General features: G+C 41.8%; 1 protein-coding gene across 1 annotated transcript in view; it reads left to right on the top strand.

Moving 5' to 3' along the window:
• LOC138357134 (glutamate receptor-like) overlaps positions 1–24,287 on the top strand; it is a 270,984-nt gene that overhangs the window by 74,154 nt on the left and 172,543 nt on the right. The window contains 1 exon segment of the mRNA XM_069313781.1: positions 19,830–19,850. Within this exon segment, the coding sequence (XP_069169882.1) occupies positions 19,830–19,850 (21 nt within the window).

Here is a 24,287-nt window from a genome sequence, read left to right as displayed (position 1 = left end):
AAGCAACGCAACTGGTATGTACAAGACGCCTTAATCCACTTGACCATCACGACCGGACATAATGAGGTGATAGCCGAGGCTATTTGAACCACCCCACCGCCGGCACTCGGATAGTTATCTTGGGCATAGCATTTTACCAAATCACCTCATTCTTAGAGGCACACGTGAGGAACACAAATGCGAACAAGCCAGAATGGTCCCCTGGACAATATGCAACTGAAAACTCACACCCCAGAAGTGACTCGAACCCATACTCCCAGAAGCAACGCAACTGGTATGTACAAGACGCCTTAATCCACTTGACCATCACGACCGGACATAATGAGGTGATAGCCGAGGCTATTTGAACCACCCCACCGCCGGCACTCGGATAGTTATCTTGGGCATAGCATTTTACCAAATCACCTCATTCTTAGGGGCACACGTGAGGAACACAAATGCGAACAAGCCAGAATGGTCCCCTGGACAATATGCACTGAAAACTCACACCCCAGAAGTGACTCGAACCCATACTCCCAGAAGCAACGCAACTGGTATGTACAAGACGAGTTAATCCACTTGACCATCACGACCGGACATAATGAGGTGATAGCCGAGGCTATTTGAACCACCCCACCGCCGGCACTCGGATAGTTATCTTGGCATAGCATTTTACCAAATCACCTCATTCTTAGGGGCACACGTGAGGAACACAAATGCGAACAAGCCAGAATGGTCCCCTGGACAATATGCAACTGAAAACTCACACCCCAGAAGTGACTCGAACCCATACTCCCAGAAGCAACGCAACTGGTATGTACAAGACGCCTTAATCCACTTGACCATCACGACCGGACATAATGAGGTGATAGCCGAGGCTATTTGAACCACCCCACCGCCGGCACTCGGATAGTTATCTTGGGCATAGCATTTTACCAAATCACCTCATTCTTAGGGGCACACGTGAGGAACACAAATGCGAACAAGCCAGAATGGGTCCCCTGGACAATATGCAACTGAAAACTCACACCCCAGAAGTGACTCGAACCCATACTCCCAGAAGCAACGCAACTGGTATGTACAAGACGCCTTAATCCACTTGACCATCACGACCGGACATAATGAGGGGATAGCCGAGGCTATTTGAACCACCCCACCGCCGGCACTCGGATAGTTATCTTGGGCATAGCATTTTACCAAATCACCTCATTCTTAGGGGCACACGTGAGGAACACAAATGCGAACAGCCAGAATGGTCCCCTGGACAATATGCAACTGAAAACTCACACCCCAGAAGTGACTCGAACCCATACTCCCAGAAGCAACGCAACTGGTATGTACAAGACGCCTTAATCCACTTGACCATCACGACCGGACATAATGAGGTGATAGCCGAGGCTATTTGAACCACCCCACCGCCGGCACTCGGATAGTTATCTTGGGCATAGCATTTTACCAAATCACCTCATTCTTAGGGGCACACGTGAGGAACACAAATGCGAACAAGCCAGAATGGTCCCTGGACAATATGCAACTGAAAACTCACACCCCAGAAGTGACTCGAACCCATACTCCCAGAAGCAACGCAACTGGTATGTACAAGACGCCTTAATCCACTTGACCATCACGACCGGACATAATGAGGTGATAGCCGAGGCTATTTGAACCACCCCACCGCCGGCACTCGGATAGTTATCTTGGGCATAGCATTTTACCAAATCACCTCATTCTTAGGGGCACACGTGAGGAACACAAATGCGAACAAGCCAGAATGGTCCCCTGGACAATATGCAACTGAAAACTCACACCCCAGAAGTGACTCGAACCCATACTCCCAGAAGCAACGCAACTGGTATGTACAAGACGCCTTAATCCACTTGACCATCACGACCGGACATAATGAGGTGATAGCCGAGGCTTTTTGAACCACCCCACCGCCGGCACTCGGATAGTTATCTTGGGCATAGCATTTTACCAAATCACCTCATTCTTAGGGGCACACGTGAGGAACACAAATGCGAACAAGCCAGAATGGTCCCCTGGACAATATGCAACTGAAAACTCACACCCCAGAAGTGACTCGAACCCATACTCCCAGAAGCAACGCAACTGGTATGTACAGGACGCCTTAATCCACTTGACCATCACGACCGGACATAATGAGGTGATAGCCGAGGCTATTTGAACCACCCCACCGCCGGCACTCGGATAGTTATCTTGGGCATAGCATTTTACCAAATCACCTCATTCTTAGGGGCACACGTGAGGAACACAAATGCGAACAAGCCAGAATGGTCCCCTGACAATATGCAACTGAAAACTCACACCCCAGAAGTGACTCGAACCCATACTCCCAGAAGCAACGCAACTGGTATGTACAAGACGCCTTAATCCACTTGACCATCACGACCGGACATAATGAGGTGATAGCCGAGGCTATTTGAACCACCCCACCGCCGAGTTTTCAGTTGCATATTGTCCAGGGGACCATTCTGGCTTGTTCGCATTTGTGTTCCTCACGTGTGCCCCTAAGAATGAGGTGATTTGGTAAAATGCTATGCCCAAGATAACTATCCGAGTGCCGGCGGTGGGGTGGTTCAAATAGCCTCGGCTATCACCTCATTATGTCCGGTCGTGATGGTCAAGTGGATTAAGGCGTCTTGTACATACCAGTTGCGTTGCTTCTGGGAGTATGGGTTCGAGTCACTTCTGGGGTGTGAGTTTTCAGTTGCATATTGTCCAGGGGACCATTCTGGCTTGTTCGCATTTGTGTTCCTCACGTGTGCCCCTAAGAATGAGGTGATTTGGTAAAATGCTATGCCCAAGATAACTATCCGAGTGCCGGCGGTGGGGTGGTTCAAATAGCCTCGGCTATCACCTCATTATGTCCGGTCGTGATGGTCAAGTGGATTAAGGCGTCTTGTACATACCAGTTGCGTTGCTTCTGGGAGTATGGGTTCGAGTCACTTCTGGGGTGTGAGTTTTCAGTTGCATATTGTCCAGGGGACCATTCTGGCTTGTTCGCATTTGTGTTCCTCACGTGTGCCCCTAAGAATGAGGTGATTTGGTAAAATGCTATGCCCAAGATAACTATCCGAGTGCCGGCGGTGGGGTGGTTCAAATAGCCTCGGCTATCACCTCATTATGTCCGGTCGTGATGGTCAAGTGGATTAAGGCGTCTTGTACATACCAGTTGCGTTGCTTCTGGGAGTATGGGTTCGAGTCACTTCTGGGGTGTGAGTTTTCAGTTGCATATTGTCCAGGGGACCATTCTGGCTTGTTCGCATTTGTGTTCCTCACGTGTGCCCCTAAGAATGAGGTGATTTGGTAAAATGCTATGCCCAAGATAACTATCCGAGTGCCGGCGGTGGGGTGGTTCAAATAGCCTCGGCTATCACCTCATTATGTCCGGTCGTGATGGTCAAGTGGATTAAGGCGTCTTGTACATACCAGTTGCGTTGCTTCTGGGAGTATGGGTTCGAGTCACTTCTGGGGTGTGAGTTTTCAGTTGCATATTGTCCAGGGGACCATTCTGGCTTGTTCGCATTTGTGTTCCTCACGTGTGCCCCTAAGAATGAGGTGATTTGGTAAAATGCTATGCCCAAGATAACTATCCGAGTGCCGGCGGTGGGGTGGTTCAAATAGCCTCGGCTATCACCTCATTATGTCCGGTCGTGATGGTCAAGTGGATTAAGGCGTCTTGTACATACCAGTTGCGTTGCTTCTGGGAGTATGGGTTCGAGTCACTTCTGGGGTGTGAGTTTTCAGTTGCATATTGTCCAGGGGACCATTCTGGCTTGTTCGCATTTGTGTTCCTCACGTGTGCCCCTAAGAATGAGGTGATTTGGTAAATGCTATGCCCAAGATAACTATCCGAGTGCCGGCGGTGGGGTGGTTCAAATAGCCTCGGCTATCACCTCATTATGTCCGGTCGTGATGGTCAAGTGGATTAAGGCGTCTTGTACATACCAGTTGCGTTGCTTCTGGGAGTATGGGTTCGAGTCACTTCTGGGGTGTGAGTTTTCAGTTGCATATTGTCCAGGGGACCATTCTGGCTTGTTCGCATTTGTGTTCCTCACGTGTGCCCCTAAGAATGAGGTGATTTGGTAAAATGCTATGCCCAAGATAACTATCCGAGTGCCGGCGGTGGGGTGGTTCAAATAGCCTCGGCTATCACCTCATTATGTCCGGTCGTGATGGTCAAGTGGATTAAGGCGTCTTGTACATACCAGTTGCGTTGCTTCTGGGAGTATGGGTTCGAGTCACTTCTGGGGTGTGAGTTTTCAGTTGCATATTGTCCAGGGGACCATTCTGGCTTGTTCGCATTTGTGTTCCTCACGTGTGCCCCTAAGAATGAGGTGATTTGGTAAAATGCTATGCCCAAGATAACTATCCGAGTGCCGGCGGTGGGGGGGTTCAAATAGCCTCGGCTATCACCTCATTATGTCCGGTCGTGATGGTCAAGTGGATTAAGGCGTCTTGTACATACCAGTTGCGTTGCTTCTGGGAGTATGGGTTCGAGTCACTTCTGGGGTGTGAGTTTTCAGTTGCATATTGTCCAGGGGACCATTCTGGCTTGTTCGCATTTGTGTTCCTCACGTGTGCCCCTAAGAATGAGGTGATTTGGTAAAATGCTATGCCCAAGATAACTATCCGAGTGCCGGCGGTGGGGTGGTTCAAATAGCCTCGGCTATCACCTCATTATGTCCGGTCGTGATGGTCAAGTGGATTAAGGCGTCTTGTACATACCAGTTGCGTTGCTTCTGGGAGTATGGGTTCGAGTCACTTCTGGGGTGTGAGTTTTCAGTTGCATATTGTCCAGGGGACCATTCTGGCTTGTTCGCATTTGTGTTCCTCACGTGTGCCCCTAAGAATGAGGTGATTTGGTAAAATGCTATGCCCAAGATAACTATCCGAGTGCCGGCGGTGGGGTGGTTCAAATAGCCTCAGCTATCACCTCATTATGTCCGGTCGTGATGGTCAAGTGGATTAAGGCGTCTTGTACATACCAGTTGCGTTGCTTCTGGGAGTATGGGTTCGAGTCACTTCTGGGGTGTGAGTTTTCAGTTGCATATTGTCCAGGGGACCATTCTGGCTTGTTCGCATTTGTGTTCCTCACATGTGCCCCTAAGAATGAGGTGATTTGGTAAAATGCTATGCCCAAGATAACTATCCGAGTGCCGGCGGTGGGGTGGTTCAAATAGCCTCGGCTATCACCTCATTATGTCCGGTCGTGATGGTCAAGTGGATTAAGGCGTCTTGTACATACCAGTTGCGTTGCTTCTGGGAGTATGGGTTCGAGTCACTTCTGGGGTGTGAGTTTTCAGTTGCATATTGTCCAGGGGACCATTCTGGCTTGTTCGCATTTGTGTTCCTCACGTGTGCCCCTAAGAATGAGGTGATTTGGTAAAATGCTATGCCCAAGATAACTATCCGAGTGCCGGCGGTGGGGTGGTTCAAATAGCCTCGGCTATCACCTCATTATGTCCGGTCGTGATGGTCAAGTGGATTAAGGCGTCTTGTACATACCAGTTGCGTTGCTTCTGGGAGTATGGGTTCGAGTCACTTCTGGGGTGTGAGTTTTCAGTTGCATATTGTCCAGGGGACCATTCTGGCTTGTTCGCATTTGTGTTCCTCACGTGTGCCCCTAAGAATGAGGTGATTTGGTAAAATGCTATGCCCAAGATAACTATCCGAGTGCCGGCGGTGGGGTGGTTCAAATAGCCTCGGCTATCACCTCATTATGTCCGGTCGTGATGGTCAAGTGGATTAAGGCGTCTTGTACATACCAGTTGCGTTGCTTCTGGGAGTATGGGTTCGAGTCACTTCTGGGGTGTGAGTTTTCAGTTGCATATTGTCCAGGGGACCATTCTGGCTTGTTCGCATTTGTGTTCCTCACGTGTGCCCCTAAGAATGAGGTGATTTGGTAAAATGCTATGCCCAAGATAACTATCCGAGTGCCGGCGGTGGGGTGGTTCAAATAGCCTCGGCTATCACCTCATTATGTCCGGTCGTGATGGTCAAGTGGATTAAGGCGTCTTGTACATACCAGTTGCGTTGCTTCTGGGAGTATGGGTTCGAGTCACTTCTGGGGTGTGAGTTTCAGTTGCATATTGTCCAGGGGACCATTCTGGCTTGTTCGCATTTGTGTTCCTCACGTGTGCCCCTAAGAATGAGGTGATTTGGTAAAATGCTATGCCCAAGATAACTATCCGAGTGCCGGCGGTGGGGTGGTTCAAATAGCCTCGGCTATCACCTCATTATGTCCGGTCGTGATGGTCAAGTGGATTAAGGCGTCTTGTACATACCAGTTGCGTTGCTTCTGGGAGTATGGGTTCGAGTCACTTCTGGGGTGTGAGTTTTCAGTTGCATATTGTCCAGGGGACCATTCTGGCTTGTTCGCATTTGTGTTCCTCACGTGTGCCCCTAAGAATGAGGTGATTTGGTAAAATGCTATGCCCAAGATAACTATCCGAGTGCCGGCAGTGGGGTGGTTCAAATAGCCTCGGCTATCACCTCATTATGTCCGGTCGTGATGGTCAAGTGGATTAAGGCGTCTTGTACATACCAGTTGCGTTGCTTCTGGGAGTATGGGTTCGAGTCACTTCTGGGGTGTGAGTTTTCAGTTGCATATTGTCCAGGGGACCATTCTGGCTTGTTCGCATTTGTGTTCCTCACGTGTGCCCCTAAGAATGAGGTGATTTGGTAAAATGCTATGCCCAAGATAACTATCCGAGTGCCGGCGGTGGGGTGGTTCAAATAGCCTCGGCTATCACCTCATTATGTCCGGTCGTGATGGTCAAGTGGATTAAGGCGTCTTGTACATACCAGTTGCGTTGCTTCTGGGAGTATGGGTTCGAGTCACTTCTGGGGTGTGAGTTTTCAGTTGCATATTGTCCAGGGGACCATTCTGGCTTGTTCGCATTTGTGTTCCTCACGTGTGCCCCTAAGAATGAGGTGATTTGGTAAAATGCTATGCCCAAGATAACTATCCGAGTGCCGGCGGTGGGGTGGTTCAAATAGCCTCGGCTATCACCTCATTATGTCCGGTCGTGATGGTCAAGTGGATTAAGGCGTCTTGTACATACCAGTTGCGTTGCTTCTGGGAGTATGGGTTCGAGTCACTTCTGGGGTGTGAGTTTTCAGTTATATATATATATATATATATATATATATATATATATATATATATATATATATATGTGTGCAAACAAGCCTGAATGGTCCCCAGGACTATATACAACTGAAAACTCACACCCCAGAAGTGACTCGAACCCATACTGCCAGGAGCAACGCAACTGGTATGTACAGGGACACCTTAATCTGCTTGACCATCACGACCGGACATAAGGAAGTGATAGCCGAAGCTATTTGAACCACTTCCCCGCCGGCACTCGGATGGTAATCTTGGGCATAGCATTTTATCAAATCACCTCATTCTTTGGGGCACACGTGAGGAACACAAATGCAAACAAGCCTGAAAGGTCCCCAGGACTATATACAACTGAAAACTCACACCCCAGAAGTGACTCGAACCCATACTGCCAGGAGCAACGCAACTGGTATGTACAGGGACGCCTTAATCCGCTTGACCATCACGACCGGACATAAGGAAGTGATAGCCGAAGCTATTTGAACCACTTCCCCGCCGGCACTCGGATGGTAATCTTGGGCAAAGCATTTTATCAAATCACCTCATTCTTTGGGGCACACGTGAGGAACACAAATGCAAACAAGCCTGAATGGTCCCCAGGACTATATACACCTGAAAACTCACATCCCAGAAGTGACTCGAACCCATACTGTAAGGAGCAACGCAACTGGTATGTACAGGGACGCCTAATCCGCTTGACCATCACAACCAGACATAAGGAAGTGATAGCCGAAGCTATTTGAACCACTTCCCCGCTGGCACTCGGATGGTAATCTTGGGCATAGCATTTTATCAAATCACCTCAATCTTTGGAGCACATGTGAGGAACACAAATGCAAACAAGCCTGAATGGTCCCCAGGACTATATACAACTGAAAACTTATGTCAGGTCATGATGGTCAAGCGGATTAAGGCGTCCATGTACATACCAGTTGCGTTGCTCCTTGCAGTATGGGTTCGAGTCACTTCTGGGGTGTGAGTTTTCAGTTGTATATAGTCCTGGGGACCATTCAGGCTTGTTTGCATATATATATATATATATATATATATATATATATATATATATATATATATATATATATATTTATATATATATATATATATATATATATATATATATATATATATATATATATATATATATATATATATATATATATATATATATATATATATATCTTTTTAGACACTCAACCCACCAGGGGACTCGAACACTGGCCAACAAGGTGGCAGTTGTACGCTGTATCCACTACACCATACTTCAAAGCCATTAAGAGAGGTAGGAATTCTGGGGTATTTAACCAACCAGAACTCCAATCCTCTCCCAGGCAATGAGATAGTGTGGGACCCCTGATGCTCTTTCATCGAGCCCTGTTATATGGGAAAACTCAGTGCCAAATGCTTAATGCACAGACTACCCTGTTCCAGTAGCTGAAGTTATAAACTTCAGCTACTGGAATAGGGTAGTCTGTGCATTATATATATATATATATATATATATATATATATATATATATATTATATATATATATATATATATATATATATATATATATGTATATATGTATATATATATATATATATACTTGCCTAGATCACAAGTGAGAGGAAAACACAACTTTAACCGTTCCAACACCCAGACTCTTCAGAGGAAATGATAATTTCAAAGTATTTCCGCAACATTTCCATACCCCGAGGGCACCATTGTAGTACACGATCAGATTACGTTTTTCATCAAGCACTTGCATTATCAGGGAGAACTCTTGCCTTTATTCACATACATATAATTGCTTAGACCACAAGTGAGAGGTAAACACTACTTAGACACACACCCTGCAAGGTGACTCGAACTCAGAAAGTACAAATGTTTGCGCACCTGGCATAACTGATACACTAACCGTTACACCACCCAGACCCTTCAAAAGGAATGGAAGCTTTGGAGTATTTCCGCAACATGTCCATTCCCCGAATGCACCTTGGTAGTACACAATCAGATTACGTTTTTCATCAAGCACTTGCATTATCAGGGAAAACTCGTGCCTTTATTCACACACATACTTGCCTAGACCACAAAATGCTGACGTAAGTACAATGAGCACATACTCAGTTTTGTCTCCTTTGTTTCATATGAATGGGAGGTAGTGTATTTCATTCATTCCTATGTTCAATAAACGATTTTTGTTTGACAGTATAAATATCAGGTGTATCTGAGCAAATAGTTAGGTGAAGAGTATGGTATACTAGAAGATGAATGGGCTTAATAAAGGGTTATATTAATAGAGCCTTCTTCATATTGATGGAATGACATGATTGAAGGGTATAAATGGATACAATGATACAGACTGGATATTAATAGGGTCTTCAGAAGTTTGTATATAGGTAACATGATAGAGGTGTATAAGTGAAGACAATGGGGATTAACTATCTATTAATAAGGTATTGATAGGTTCTTCTGTAGTTATTATAGGTGACATGATTGAACGGTGTAAGTGGATACAATGGCCATGAAAAAGAGGTTTTAATTAGGATAAATGATTACCCCAACATGGGTGGCAATTCAAAGGTGGTCCTGTATGGTCCTCCATAAAGTCATTCAGCAATGTCATTCTTATGTTCTATATGCATTCTTTAACAAAAAATAATAATTGAAAATTGCATTTAATATTATGTACTCGAAAATGGGGTCAAATATGGCATCAAGGACAACGTAATTGGTCAGGGAAGATGAAGACGTCATTGCACATTAGGGATGACGGAATGCAGCCCTTTAATAACCTTGGTATAACATGGAAAATGGGAATAAATTTAAAATGGGGCTACATATGCAATCATGGAAAGCAGAGTAATTGAGAGAAGATGAGGGATGGCTGGAGGTGACATCATTGACTATTAGGGACATCATTGACTATTAGGGACATCATTGACTATTAGGGATGACTGTGTCTCTACGGGTCGCAGAAGTAATTGTATTTCAGAGTGACTGGTGTTGGAAATTTTCCAACACTAATACATCATTTCTTGTATTATAATACATCATCATTGTATTAATCGTAGTGATTACTAACACTACTAATTTGTAAAATTAATCTATTTTAATGTTTCTATTGTAAGGCCATATTTGCCAGATTCTTCCTAGTCAGAGTGACGACGTGAGATAAGACAGGCTGAAACATGAATTCTTTCCACATTTAGTTGAATCTAAACAGAGTCCAGTTAATTACGTTCCTTTACTAAGGATAATCATTTATTTAGTTGATTATAAATCTAGCATATTATTGATTACTGAATTCGTTTATTTAGGTATAATAAAAACTACAGTGGAAAATATTGCAGTGTAAAGCAATTTATATAATATTCCTTTCATTTATTTTGTGCAGTCTTAATAACCTGACTTGCAATGTGCACAATATATTGCACCTTAATACATTTATTAGTGACATAAACACTTATCACAATTCCTTACTTTCCCTGATTAATTATAAGTAAAAACAATTTACGCTCAAGAATTCTTAGGAGCGTTCTGCACATGCATATCACAGCCAGGAAGGAAGGAAAGGCCATTCCTACTAGAGATCGTCGATAGCTACCACGCGACTCGGACGCCATTAGCAACGTCTCAGTCTTGTACAATTTCACTCCTACAACCACGAGAGCGGTGGCACGTTAAGTTGGCACATCACGGAAGTGTCCAAGGAACTAATCATTACTCCAACACACAAATGACGTCTTATCACGACAGCTGGAGACGTTCCTTAATCAACGGACACTTGGCCCGGCAACTAAGTATTCTATTTGTTTACTGTGCGCACATATTACACTTAGATAGTTGTCGTTAGGCTGAAAAATTACCATAAAAATCCAGTACGTTCACTCTCTTACCGTCTTACATAAATTATATAGAACTATATTATATTAATATTTGCAGAAGAATTCTGTAGTGACAGATATTTAGGAAGAATTCCGTATTAAATGTATCTGTAGTTAGTTATGTAGAAGAGTTCTACATTGCAACTGCCTTTCAGCTCCCGGATCCACGTTAAGCGAGGCGCTAGGCTTCCCCATCTTCACGTGCAAAAAATTGTCTGATGAAATACGTCGTCAGTGGAGTGTGGCAGCTGATTTCATCTCTCTCAATGTACAGCTAAACTGACACCCATAGTTGAATTAGATAACTAACAAATAGATACTTTAATGATCTCCTAATGAGATCAATATTACTAACCCATTGCTTTAGTAATATATTAGTCTATTATTGTAGTATCTTGAGGCACATTCGCCCCTAATTACTATTACCTAATTCATTTACTTTTGCTTACTTCAATGAATGAACCAGCACTGAAATAATGCTTGGGATACATTAATCTTTTTGCATGTAACCCCCATTTTGGGTGAGAGGATTTGACTGATCAATGCATTAATCAATGCATTATTCATTAAAACATCAATAGGACACTAGTTTATGGAGGAAAATATCAAATCACTTGCTCTACCCTGTTTTCCAATTTTTCTCAAAAAGTGGTGGTCCTTCGTAAGCTACCGAAAATGGTATTAATTTAATTGATTTACATGAGTAAAGTTTTCCCACACAAAATTTGGTCCTTCGAACGTAGATAGATAGCTGAGAATCAAGTTATCCTCATATAATTAATTATTTAACCAATTATTATGTGCTACCATTATTAGGCTCTACAAATATTTTATTATGGCTGTGAGCAGACTGTCCATATTATAGCCTAAACCACATTAATCCTATGATTACTGATTCACCCAAGTCAGTAAATTCATTAACATTTCAGGGTCCAGTATACTAACCCAAATTACTGATCCTATAAATTAATTAATCATTACTAATCCTGATAACGTTATATTCCTCAATTAGGAAGTACAGTCAGGCGTTAAACATTATTTACGGCAGTAGAATACTTGCCAAACACAATTAATAATCTTGTGTTCATTAAATTTATCATACACTTATTTTCTACTATGTAACAAAATTACAAAAATCCCAAAAAACATAGTACTATTTTACACATTTTTGCACCACATTTATTGTAGTTATGCCAACCCAATAGAGGTAGGATATTTTAGGCTGTAATAGTACTAAGATTTGTACAAATTTAGCCTAAACCATTAGCTGCATTAATAGGTAGAATTATTACCTAATTAGTACTGTGTTAGACAGTACTGGTGTATTGGTCCTTCGGGACCAATAGCCGGTCGAACCGAGCGGACAGCACGCTGGACTTGTAATCCTGTGGTCCTGGGTTCGATCCCAAGCGCCGGCAAGAAACAATGGGCAGAGTTTCTTTCACCCTATGACCCTGTTACCTAGCAGTAAAATAGGTACCTGGGTGTTAATCAACTGTCATGGGCTGCTTCCTGGGGGTGGAGGCCTGGTTGAGGACCGGGCCGCGGGGACACTAAAAAAAGCCCCGAAATCATCTCAAGATATATATATATATATATATATATATATATATATATATATATATATATATATATATGCGAACAAGCCTGAATGGTCCCCAGGACAATATGCAACTGAAATCTGGGATATATATATATATATATATATATATACATATATATATAATTATATATATATATAATTATATATATATATATAATTATATATATATATATATATATATATATATATATATATATATATATATATATATATATATATATATATATATATATATATATATATATATGCAGAATAACCACATATGAAAAATAGAAAATGCTTAACGCGTTTTCGGCTAATTCGCCTTCATCAGAGCAAAGTAGAATGAAGATAAGATTGCTGATCAGACCTTTATATCCGCCTGGGCAGATCACCTGACCACCAAAAATAAGTGGAGGAAAGGAATTATAAGAAAGAAGGTAACTGCAGAAGGCCTATTGGCCCATACAAGGCAGCTCCTATTAATATCTCCAAGTGCCATACGTGTTAAATGATTGCTATATTGAGGCTTAAATAGGGATCCAACTTGTACATACCGGGGCTCACATTAAGGCTGTTGTTACAATGTTTGATCAGAGCAGACTCGATCACGTTTCGTTCAACAAAATCCTTACTTTTAACAATACATTTTGCCCCTGTGAAGTCGATAGAATGATTACATAAACTGGAATGTAAATACAATGCACTGGATTGCTGGGCTGTACGAATAGCATATGAATGCTGTTTTAAACGCGAGGAAAGAGATTTACCTGTCTGGCCGATGTAAACGGCCATCGGCCATTGAGTGTTGGTTATTCTGCATACTTGGATCAGTGTTTTTGTGATCATTGTTGCATATATATATATATATATATATATATATATATATATATATATATATATATATATATATATATATATATATATATAATTATATATATATATATATACATATATATATATATATATATATATATATATATATATATATATATATATATATATATATATATATATATATATATATATATATATATATATATATATCATTTAATTGGTGCTGACCCTAATCAAAGTGGGATTTATAACCCATTTATTGTGTAATTATATTATATATGTCTATGTTCATCTTTGAGTGTTACTTAAGTGTCACTACCCATCCAAAGCTGATTTTGATGAGGTAAGCCAAGGAAATCCTGCAGTGACACCAAAGTACAATTCAAATCTTAGTTACTTTTTGTTATTTAGGTAGCTAACCTCCAAACGAGGTAAATTACAATTAACCTATTCAAGAAAATATTAGGCTGTTAATAACAATACCTGCTCTACATATATACAATGGCCAGCAATGGTACAGCAAGTACTATTGCTGGCCAAGTAGCTATATAAGCCCTATAAGGCTCAAACCCATAGCCAACATGGCTACTCCAGAAAAAATGGAAGAATCTTGAAAGGTTTTCAAAGTCACTTATCAAGACTACTCGACAAATATGATAACTGGTTAGGAACTAACCCATTTGATATTTTCAGGCTAAAAATTTCCAGAAAGGTGGTAAGCCAAAAATATGACCAAGTAAAGGATATAATCAAGTCTTATAGGAAAATACTCCTTGTCAGTGATACTGACCCAGACGAGTTAAGTCTAATTGAATCTGACCTTGCCGACTATGAAGACAAAATTCAGGCCAAGTTAGGGCATTATTACAAAGTGCTTGCGACACAAAATGTTGCTAATTGGTTAGAACATTTTTATAGTTTACCTATACCTAAGAAAGCAAACAGCTAAGATGAAATACATGAGCTACCTCAAAATGAGGAGATTCCTCTTATTAAACTAAATCCTTATACTGGATCTATAAGTGTTCAACCTTCATTTTCTACAGTGTCATCTCAATATACTGTCTCATTACAACTTCGCGTAATGATTCATTTACAGAGTCAGATCAGCTTTCAAAAGGCTCATCTCAATATTCTCTGGATTCTATAAATTCAATATATGAGGCTACTGAATTAACCAGCTTCTCACAGGAACCCCCAAAAATATAAGTGAAGCTGCAGTTGAAACTCCAGGTGAAGTTGCAGCAGCCAGTGAATATTAACCAGAAAATAAAAATAAAACTGAAGCTGCAGCAGCAGCTGAAACTGTAATTAAAGCTGAGGGTAAGCAAGAAGCCTTAAACAACACAAGTAATATTCATAACTACTCACACCAGCTTCCTAGAGTTGATGTTGAACCCATAAGCATCAATCAAGCTATCCAGATCTCTAGAACAAGTGCTGATAATGAGAAGACTGTTATAAACCTTGTTCACCAATTACTAGATTTATCTCAACCAGAACAATCAGTTGACTCCTTACAAGCTTTTACTTTTCAGCTTAAGTCAATGTTAAGTTCCTTCAGCAAGAAGGTGGATCACCCCCACTGCTGAGTGGATGACTAAAATTATCATCCAGAGAAAATTGACTGGTGAGGTACTCAATAAATTGCATTTATACCAGAATGATAATGTCCTGTCAATGCAGGATATACTCGCAGGTTTGCGTAATGTAATAAATAAACCAGCAAACCAAGCACTTAATAACTTCTGAATGCAAAGAAAACGTACCCATGTTAGGTTCCTTACCTAAAACTCCTAAAGTGACACAGTCATTAGGTAACAAGGGTACTAATTATCAATGTAATAACAACATGTCAAACACTGATTCATCAGTACGACCTAAGAGCATCACAAGTGCTCCTAAGAGACCTAAGAGTCCAATAAGTACTCCTAAGAGCCCAATAGCTGCTCCCCAGAGTACATCAACCACTTCCACCCCAAGTTGGTAGAAACAAAACAAGAAGCAAATTCAAACAGCAAAACCTTCACATCCTGTAGTTGCAGTTTCACCTAAACCGGTGACCCCTAAACGAACTGTAGGATGGGGGTTATGTTTGTTTTGTAATCAAAAACATTCTTTGTACAAATGTATTAATTATCCTAACAGAGACACACGAGTCAGATGACTCAGTTACACAAATGTTCTAGGTGTTTCAAATCACATAATGTTAACAGCTGAGAAACCCCACTGAACATCTGCAATAGTTACAGAAGAGGGAAACATCATGCTGCACTGTGCAAATTTGTAAAAACAAATTATTTTAATCCTAGAATAGGAGGTAGAGAATCTACACCAGTACAGTGCTGCAAGGTGGGACAAGTTAACAGCGTAATTTCACCAGCATCTCAAGTGGATGCAGTCTTGCCCACTGCCCAACTTCAAGTAAAAAATAAAGGGACCAAGATCACCACTCGTGGACTATTTGATCAAGGATCCCAGAGAACTTTCATTACTCAGAAAGAGGCAGAGGTACTTAACTTAAGACCAATCACACAGGTAAAATTAAACCTGTCCGGGTTCGTGATAAATCGAGGACTCCAAGAATATTCAGTAGTTCGACCGCTCGTACGTCTAGGTGGTTATGCCAAGGCTATCCAAGCCATTGTTTTAGATCAAATACCATTTGACCTAAATATTAAGGGTCTAAGGTATACAGCCAACTTCCTGCAGGAACATGAAATTAAATTGGCTGACAACCAGTTAACGTCTGACCGCCTTAATAAGATAAATGTACTTATTGGAGCAGACTACTTTTTCCAGTTCATCACTGGACATGTTAAGCGATTGGGCATGAATATGCTCCAATCTGCAGGTGGCTGCTTACTGACAGGTAAACTTTTAAACCTGAAGAAGCCTATGCCTGCCAACAATAATAAATTAATCAGCAGTAAATTAATTCTCCAGCAACAAGCTAAATGAGAAACCAGCTGAGTAATAAACCCAGATTGAATGTAGTACAATTTGTATTCGCCCAGATGTTTCACAGCTCTCAGTGGAAAATCAGTGGTTTGTAACCTAACCAGGTACATGTCACAGCGACCAAGCCATTGACTCCACTGCAAACCTAGAATTATTCTCGACAAGTAATAATTGACTGCACTCAGTCTCCCTAGGTAATCAATAATATTAGGCTAGAGAATCCAGCACTCCCTAGGTAATCAATAATATTAGGCTAGAGAATCAAGCATTCCCTAGGTAATCAATAAAACTGGTCTAGAGAATCTAGCACTCCCTAGGTAATTAATCATAATAGGCTAGAGAATCTTGCACCCAGCATTTCATGAAGTTAACATTAACACGAAGTCATCAAGAAACTTCTACACCTGTAAATTCACCAGGACCAAGGTCCATTATACCTACGCTTAAGGTTTGCCAAGAAAACCTTATTAATTCAAAGTTTTCTGCACTAAGAGTTAGTGAAAATATTGCATTAAAATTTGTTTGAACTGTTTTTCTTTCGTTTCTGCTTATTATTGTAGGACTGCAGCATGAGCAAAATTTCAAACTTACCAATATGTAAGTGAACCTACAGAGAACTAATAAACCGTGAAACGTTTAGGTTGGGAAAACGTTACAAACTATCTTCAAATTGGATTAATTGCAGCAACAATTAAATTTCCAGCAACCTTAGGTGTCCCATCGTGTAATGCATTACCATTATACCATAAGCATTGTAACCTAAAATGCTTAACGAGCTCAATACAGCTCATTGTATTAATCCAAGTACATTACTTCTCACCAGGTTAACCCGAGCTAATTACAGCTCACCATGTTAATCTGAGCACAATACTGCTCACTACGTTAATTCGAGCACAATACTGCTCACAATGTTAATCCGAGTACATTACTGCTCACTATGTTAATCCTAGTACATTACTGCTCACACTGTTAATCCGAGCATACCACGACTCACCATGATAGCCTTACAATTATTATTGCTCACCATTCAGCTAGTGGCACTTCTAAGAATGAGTAAGTTGTTACAATTAGCTTAGCCCTCTACTTAGGTAGAGGGCTAAGAGGTAGAGGTATGTTAGAAAAATTAAACCATCTATTTAGGTAGGTATTAGGGACATTATTTTCATCAACTGAGTACCAGCCTAGTCTGTGCTCAAAATTAAATACAGTTGACTACTTATAGAGACTGATTTAGTAAAATTAAGTTCTCATTTAAGTTGAGGATGTATTAATGAGGTTCCAGTGACACGCCTATGAGCTGTTATTCAATTAGCTTATAAGTCAGAATGACTAGGCTACTAATCACACTGTTGACTCTGAGTTATCCTTGATTTAATAAGTAACCATATTCAGTTCTCTAATGTTACATTACCTTCAGGAAGTTAAAAACTTAGTTATCATTAGTCAGAATGACTACTGCACCACAGTGCATACATCAAATCTCCTCATTTGAGTTTGGGGTGATCATCATACTCAGTGATGTGTTATTGTCTAGTTACAAGTTACTTGTAACTCCACAGTTATGAGTCACAACGACCCTAGACAGTGACCTTACAGTAGTATCGAAGTCTCCTTGAACTTGAACGACCCAATGATTAATATTTCTTAATTACTGAATAATAATGTAGAATACAACTTATACAATAATGTTATCTATTCTTGAGAACATTTTCTGAGTTTGTAGAACAATTCAGCAACTAAATAATGCAATTATTACACGTCACAGTAACCCTAGTCGTTGAGTCTACTGTAAGCTTTAGAGGGTTCTTGATTACAGACACCTTAATTATTCAACATTTCCATATTTAATTCATGTTACCATGATGACTTTGTCACATCTGTACAACAGATTCGGGACATTCGTTACTAACGTACTAATTTTCTAATCCATAATATAACTTCGGAATAGGTATGTCAATACTCGGTGAAATGCGACTCGAGATTTCCTCCCCCAGAGTTATGTTGGAAATTTTCCAACACTAATTCATAATTTCTTGTATTATAATACATCATTTCTTGTATTATAATACATCATTTCTTGTATTATAATACATCATTATATTAATCGTAGTGATTACTAGCACTACTAATTTGCAGAATTAATCCAATTTAATGCTACAATTGTAAGGCCAGATTCTTCCTAGTCAGAGTGACAAAGTGAGGAAAGACAGGCTGAAACATGAATTCTTTCCTCATTTTTTTTTTTTTTCATTTTTACATGCAAGCATGCTTATAAGTACAATAAAAGCAAACAAATACAACATAGAACAAAAGAATAAAAGGACAAAGCACAAACTTGCAAAAGTACAAAGGAACAAAATGTATGAAACACAAAAATGCCAGCCGGAAGGGCCGACCACAAAACAACAAAATTTACAGACAAAACACAACAAGTAACATAAACACAGCGGAATACAAATAAAAAATGAAACACCAAAACAAAATTACACAGAACAAGCCTACCAGCACCACAAACTCTGACGGAGAGGCACCAACACAAAACGAAAATAATAATAATAATAATAACAATAAAGGAAATACAATTTTATAACAAACTAAAGGAAAAGCAAAATGGCAAAACATGACAAAGAGCATAGGCCCAGGCCGGGTCACGCCAACAGCATGAAGGGCACTCACTACGACACAAACAAGCGCACAAACAGCACCATAAAAATATAGAACCACAAAAAAACATGACATCCACATTCAGACACACACACTTAACCAAACCCCCGGACCGCACAGGAGCCAGACACACACACACAAGCCATACAAATAAACCCATAAAAACAAACCGGAGCTCCCAGGAACCGGGAAACAAGTTCGCCCCACCCACCCACACACACTCAACCCACACCCCACAACCATGCACACAAAGGAAATAACCCACCACACACAAAATACAAAGAAATCATGGGCGAGGAAATCATTTCTCAGAGGCAGGAGCATATTTCTCAGGGAACGAATCCCAAGGATACTCCCACTGATAGGCCTCCCAAATAAAATATACCAAGTCGGTAGGAGGACGATCCCCCTGCCGCCGTGGGGCCCGCATAAACTCAGGAATCTCCAGATCAGGCGGAAGTGGCCACTCCTTAAGATCACTAACGCAAGTTGCATAACAAGGCAAGGGAGCGCAAACCACGTCCTTCGAGGAAGCAGACGACACTAAAGAAGCGCATGAGGGCTGCTGAGACGGCCGCGTCACCGTACGCACAGGAGCAGGGGACGGTCGACGAGCAACCTGTCCTCTTAAAAAGAACGTCGCTTTTGGCCGTTAGCCCGTATGGCCGAATTTGGACGTAATTTGAAAATGAAAATAAATTTGGGATTTTTTATTTCAACAACAGTAAGTTAAGGGTCCTCTGATAGGTTAGGTGGGAAGGAAATTCTCATAAAGTTTCAAAACAGTATGAAAAACGTTAATTTAAAGTGTCCTCTTATAACCTCTGCTCGTATGCCGGACGACTCAAATAGAAAACGGAACAGAACGTCACTTTTGTGAGTCGATTTCATTTCAAATTACGTCCAAATTTAGCTATATCGCGCATACAAGCCAAAAGTGACGTTATTTTTAAGAGGACAGGTTGCGACGAGATGGCAACACCGCTACCGAGACAGCAGGAGACACTAAAGAGACGGCCGGAGACGGAAGAGGCGTCGAGACCGCTGCCGATGAAACTGGGAACTAAGAAGGGGTTTCAGAACCCCCAGAGCGAGCAGCCTTTTTCAACACCACCACCAGGCTACCCCGCTCAACATGAACCTCAGCAGGGGGAACCATCCCCCACGAAGAATCGGAGCCATCCAACGCAGGCGACGCACCCAAAGTAGGATCCGCAGACACCATACCAGAAGTGGAGGCCAAAACACCGGCACCGGCATCCGCAGGCAGATGCACCTCTGCCACCACCGTAGTATGCAACGCAACCGTAGCCAACCGCCGTCGCCGGAAGATCCACAATCGTCGAAGTCGCCAACGTCAGCCCATGCAGAAGAACGCCAGGAGCGCTTAGGCTCTGGCCGCACATCATCAAACCCGGAGGCTGACTCAGAGACACGCGCAACAGAAGCCGGGCGAACCGATGCACGTCCGAGAACGGCAGCATCTTCAACTACATGGGGCACCAAACCAGGCACAGGAGGAAGCGCCGGATCCACCCCAGCACCCAGCACAGACGGAACAGATGGCGAGGGTGCAGGTACAGGGTCAGACGCAGCAGAGGAAGAACTGGAAGACTGTGGATTCGAGCAGAAGGCAGTCGGAAGAACCCCAGGGACACCAGCCGGAGCAGGACGATCACCAGGCGACGGCATAATCTCCGGAGGAGAGGCGACAACAACAGGAGGCGCAACAGTCGACACAGTGGGCACATCCGCGGCTGAAGAGATGTCCACATCCACCGAAGCGTCCCCCACAGGAAGCGGCGGAAAATCCTCCTCACTGAAGAGGTTCACGGGCGCAACGGCAGGTGCAGAACAGTCAGCAGCCTGATAGCCCAAGAGGCCACAACGATAACACGTCCGAGGCTGGCGGGCGTAAAACATCCGAACGTTGTAACCCATAAGTTGCACAGAGGACGGAATGTCTGCCTGGGGTCAAATGCCCAGGGTGCGAATGTTAGTCCTCACACCCTTGAGCAGACTGGAAGATACCACGTTCAACCTCACACTAACAACGGCGTCAAACCGGCCGAAGTACCACCATAGCAGACCCTCCAGAAACTCCAAGGGCGCTCCATGTACACTGACGGAAGTGAGGGCACCACTCCGATCAGAGAGGGTCACAGTGCCTGCACCATCCGGCAGGGGTAAAGTCCGCCCCTCGTATTGACGGAGAAATTCCCGATATGCTAACTCCTCCATGAACTTCACGATCGCCCGACACGCTGTTACCAACTCGACTCCATAAATGGTCTATCACAGAGAGAGAAAGCAAATCACACACCAGCACTATCTCCGGGTACCCAGCCTGTACAGAAAATTCGAGGCCCACAGACTGAGCCCACACTACAGGGGGAAGAGGGACCCACCTCCATCGTGAACACCACGTCAGCACAGTCGGACAGACACACACGCCCCCAACCGGCCAAACTGGCAAACAATCACCGACTGCCGGAGCACCCAGGCAGCACGTCTGCACCCCACCGGAGCAGGGGCGCAACTTCATTCTTTCCTCATTTAGTTGAATCTAAACAGATTCCAGTTAATTACGTTCCTTTACTAAGAATAATCGTTTATTTAGCTGATTATTTATCTAACATATTATTGCTTACTGAATTCGTTTATTTAGGTGTAATAACAACTGCAGTTTAAAGCAATTTATATAATATTCCTTTCATTTATTTTGTGCAGTCTTAATAACCTGACTTGCATTGTGCAAAATATATTGTACCTTAATACATTTATTTGTGACATAAACACTTGTCACAATTCCTTATTTTCTCTGATTAATTATAAGTAAGTAAAAATAATTTACGCTTGAAAATACTTATGAGTGTTCTGCGCATGCGTATCACAGCCATTGAGGAAGGAAAGGCCATTCCTACTAAAAAGTGTCTCTAGCTACCACGTGACTCGGACGCCATTAGCAACGTGCAACGGAGAGGAACGTCTCGATCTTGTTAAATTTCTCTCCTACAACCACGAGAGCGATGCCATGTTACCTTTGCACATCAGAGCAGTGTCCAAGGAACTAATCATTACTCCAACCCACAATTGACGTCTTATGACGGCAGCTGGAGACGTTCCTTAATCAACGGACACTTGGCCCTGCAACTAAGTATTCTATTTGTTTTACTGTGTGCACATAGTACACTTAGATAATTGTCGTTAGGCTGAGAAATTACCATTAAAAATCCAGTATGTTCACTCTCTTACCGAGTTCAGTAATTTATACAGGAATATATTATATTATTATTTGCAGAAGAATTCTGCAGTGACAGATATTTAGGAAAAATTCCATATTAAATGTATCTGTAGTAAGTTATGTAGAAGAGTTCTACATTGTAATTGCCTTTCAGCTCCCGGATCCAAGTCAAGCGACGTGCTAGGCTTCCCCACCTTCACGTGCAACAATTTATCAGACGCAATACGTCGTCAGTAGAGTGTGACAGCTGATTTCATCTCTCTCAATTTACAGCTAAGCTGTCATCCATAGTTGTATTAGATAACTAACAAATAGATGTTTTAATGATCTAATGAGATCAATATTACTAACCCATTGCTTTAGTAAAATATTAGTCTGTTATTGTATTATCTTGAGGCACATTCGCCTCTAATTACTATTACCTAATTCATTCAATATTCATATATTTTCACTTACTTCAGTGAATGAACCAGCACTGAAATAATGCTTGGGATATATTTATCTTTTTGCATATAACCCCCCAATTTAGGTGAGAGGATTTGACTCATAATACAGTCCCTTTAATAATCAATGCGTTAATAATTAAAACATCCATAGGACACTAGTTCATGGAGTAAAATATCAAACCAGTTGCTCTACCCTGTTTTCCATGCTTTCTCAAAAAGTAGTGGTTCTTCGTAAGCTATCGAAAATAGTATTAATTTTATTGATTGACATAAGTCAAGTTTTCCCACAACTGGTGCACACAATTTAACCTCTTTGGGGATAAATGGTAGGGACCAGAAGGGAGCTGTTTAATTTCCCTTTTATGAAAATTGTAAATGATGGAAGGGAGCAGTTGGTAAAGGATACGGATAACAATGAAACCATCCCTAGTGCAATGACCAATCGTTGGGATTAGAAAAACGAGAACTCTCCTACAACTATGGCATACCGGGTGGGGGGGTGGTGGGGGGGGGGGGGGGTATTAAAACACCCCTACGCCAGAAGCCTGCAATCAAAAAAAAGGAAAAGTGTAGGCTTCTAGCATACTTTCTACTACTTACATCCACTAAGATAACAGTCAACCTGCAACACTAACGAAAGCTTGAAAAAGCGAGAGACAATGATTTGGCTCTAAAATCTACATCAGGTGTACATTACCATACTTGTGAAAAGCTTACTGATACAATTGGGCAAAAATCCAGTTATGGTAATTGTAAGAACAACTATCTCACATCAACTTTGGGGACATGTGTGGCCTCTGAAACGTAGTTATATATGTAAGAGACTGTCAAGGAGTGCGTCGAAAGCTTTTAACCACGTCATGGTACAGTTAACTAAGACGCATTTGGGAACACACAGGGCCTAGATTCAAGCTCTCATCAAGGCCCTTGTGGATTTGCTCGTTTGATTTATCAAGTTATTGTGATTTATGTGTTTAATAATAATAATAATAATATTAATAATAATAATAATGAGTAAGACTGATACGACTTTATAAAACAAAACTTATTAGAGCATAAATTGTAGGGATAAGTATTTTAATTGATTTATAATGCCGTTAATCACGTGTAATGCTATACAGTGCTCTAAAGTAGGATTAATAATTTAAAATACCTATTGTTTTCCTTTGTTTACTTACTTAAAACTGTTGCAAAAGTGAGGATGTAAATTTAGAGACACTTCCTCCTTCAGACGCTGGAATGGTGATATGGAAGCTGGCATTGTAGTGGAGGCGGTGCCGGTGGCCAGCCAGGACCATTTGGACCACCTCCTCCAGGGGCTTTGGATCGACGCTAGAACCACCTGCCGAGGACTCATTCTTGATCTCACCTCCAACAATAATACCAGCCATATACTTGAGTAATTATTAAGAAAGAGGAGTGCATGAAACTGAAAATGACTTGACAATGGTCCAGGATGGACAGAAACGTCGTCGCATCATCACTTTCTGATGTGTGGTTTGATTATACTTAAAATTTAGTTGCACTGTTTTGCTACTGTGAACATGAATCAAA

The sequence above is a fragment of the Procambarus clarkii genome, chromosome 76 (genome assembly GCF_040958095.1).
Source record: "Procambarus clarkii isolate CNS0578487 chromosome 76, FALCON_Pclarkii_2.0, whole genome shotgun sequence".
Lineage (NCBI taxonomy): Eukaryota > Metazoa > Arthropoda > Malacostraca > Decapoda > Cambaridae > Procambarus > Procambarus clarkii.
The sequence above is the reverse complement of the archived record's forward strand: the minus strand, read 5'-3'. Positions and strand labels throughout refer to the sequence as shown.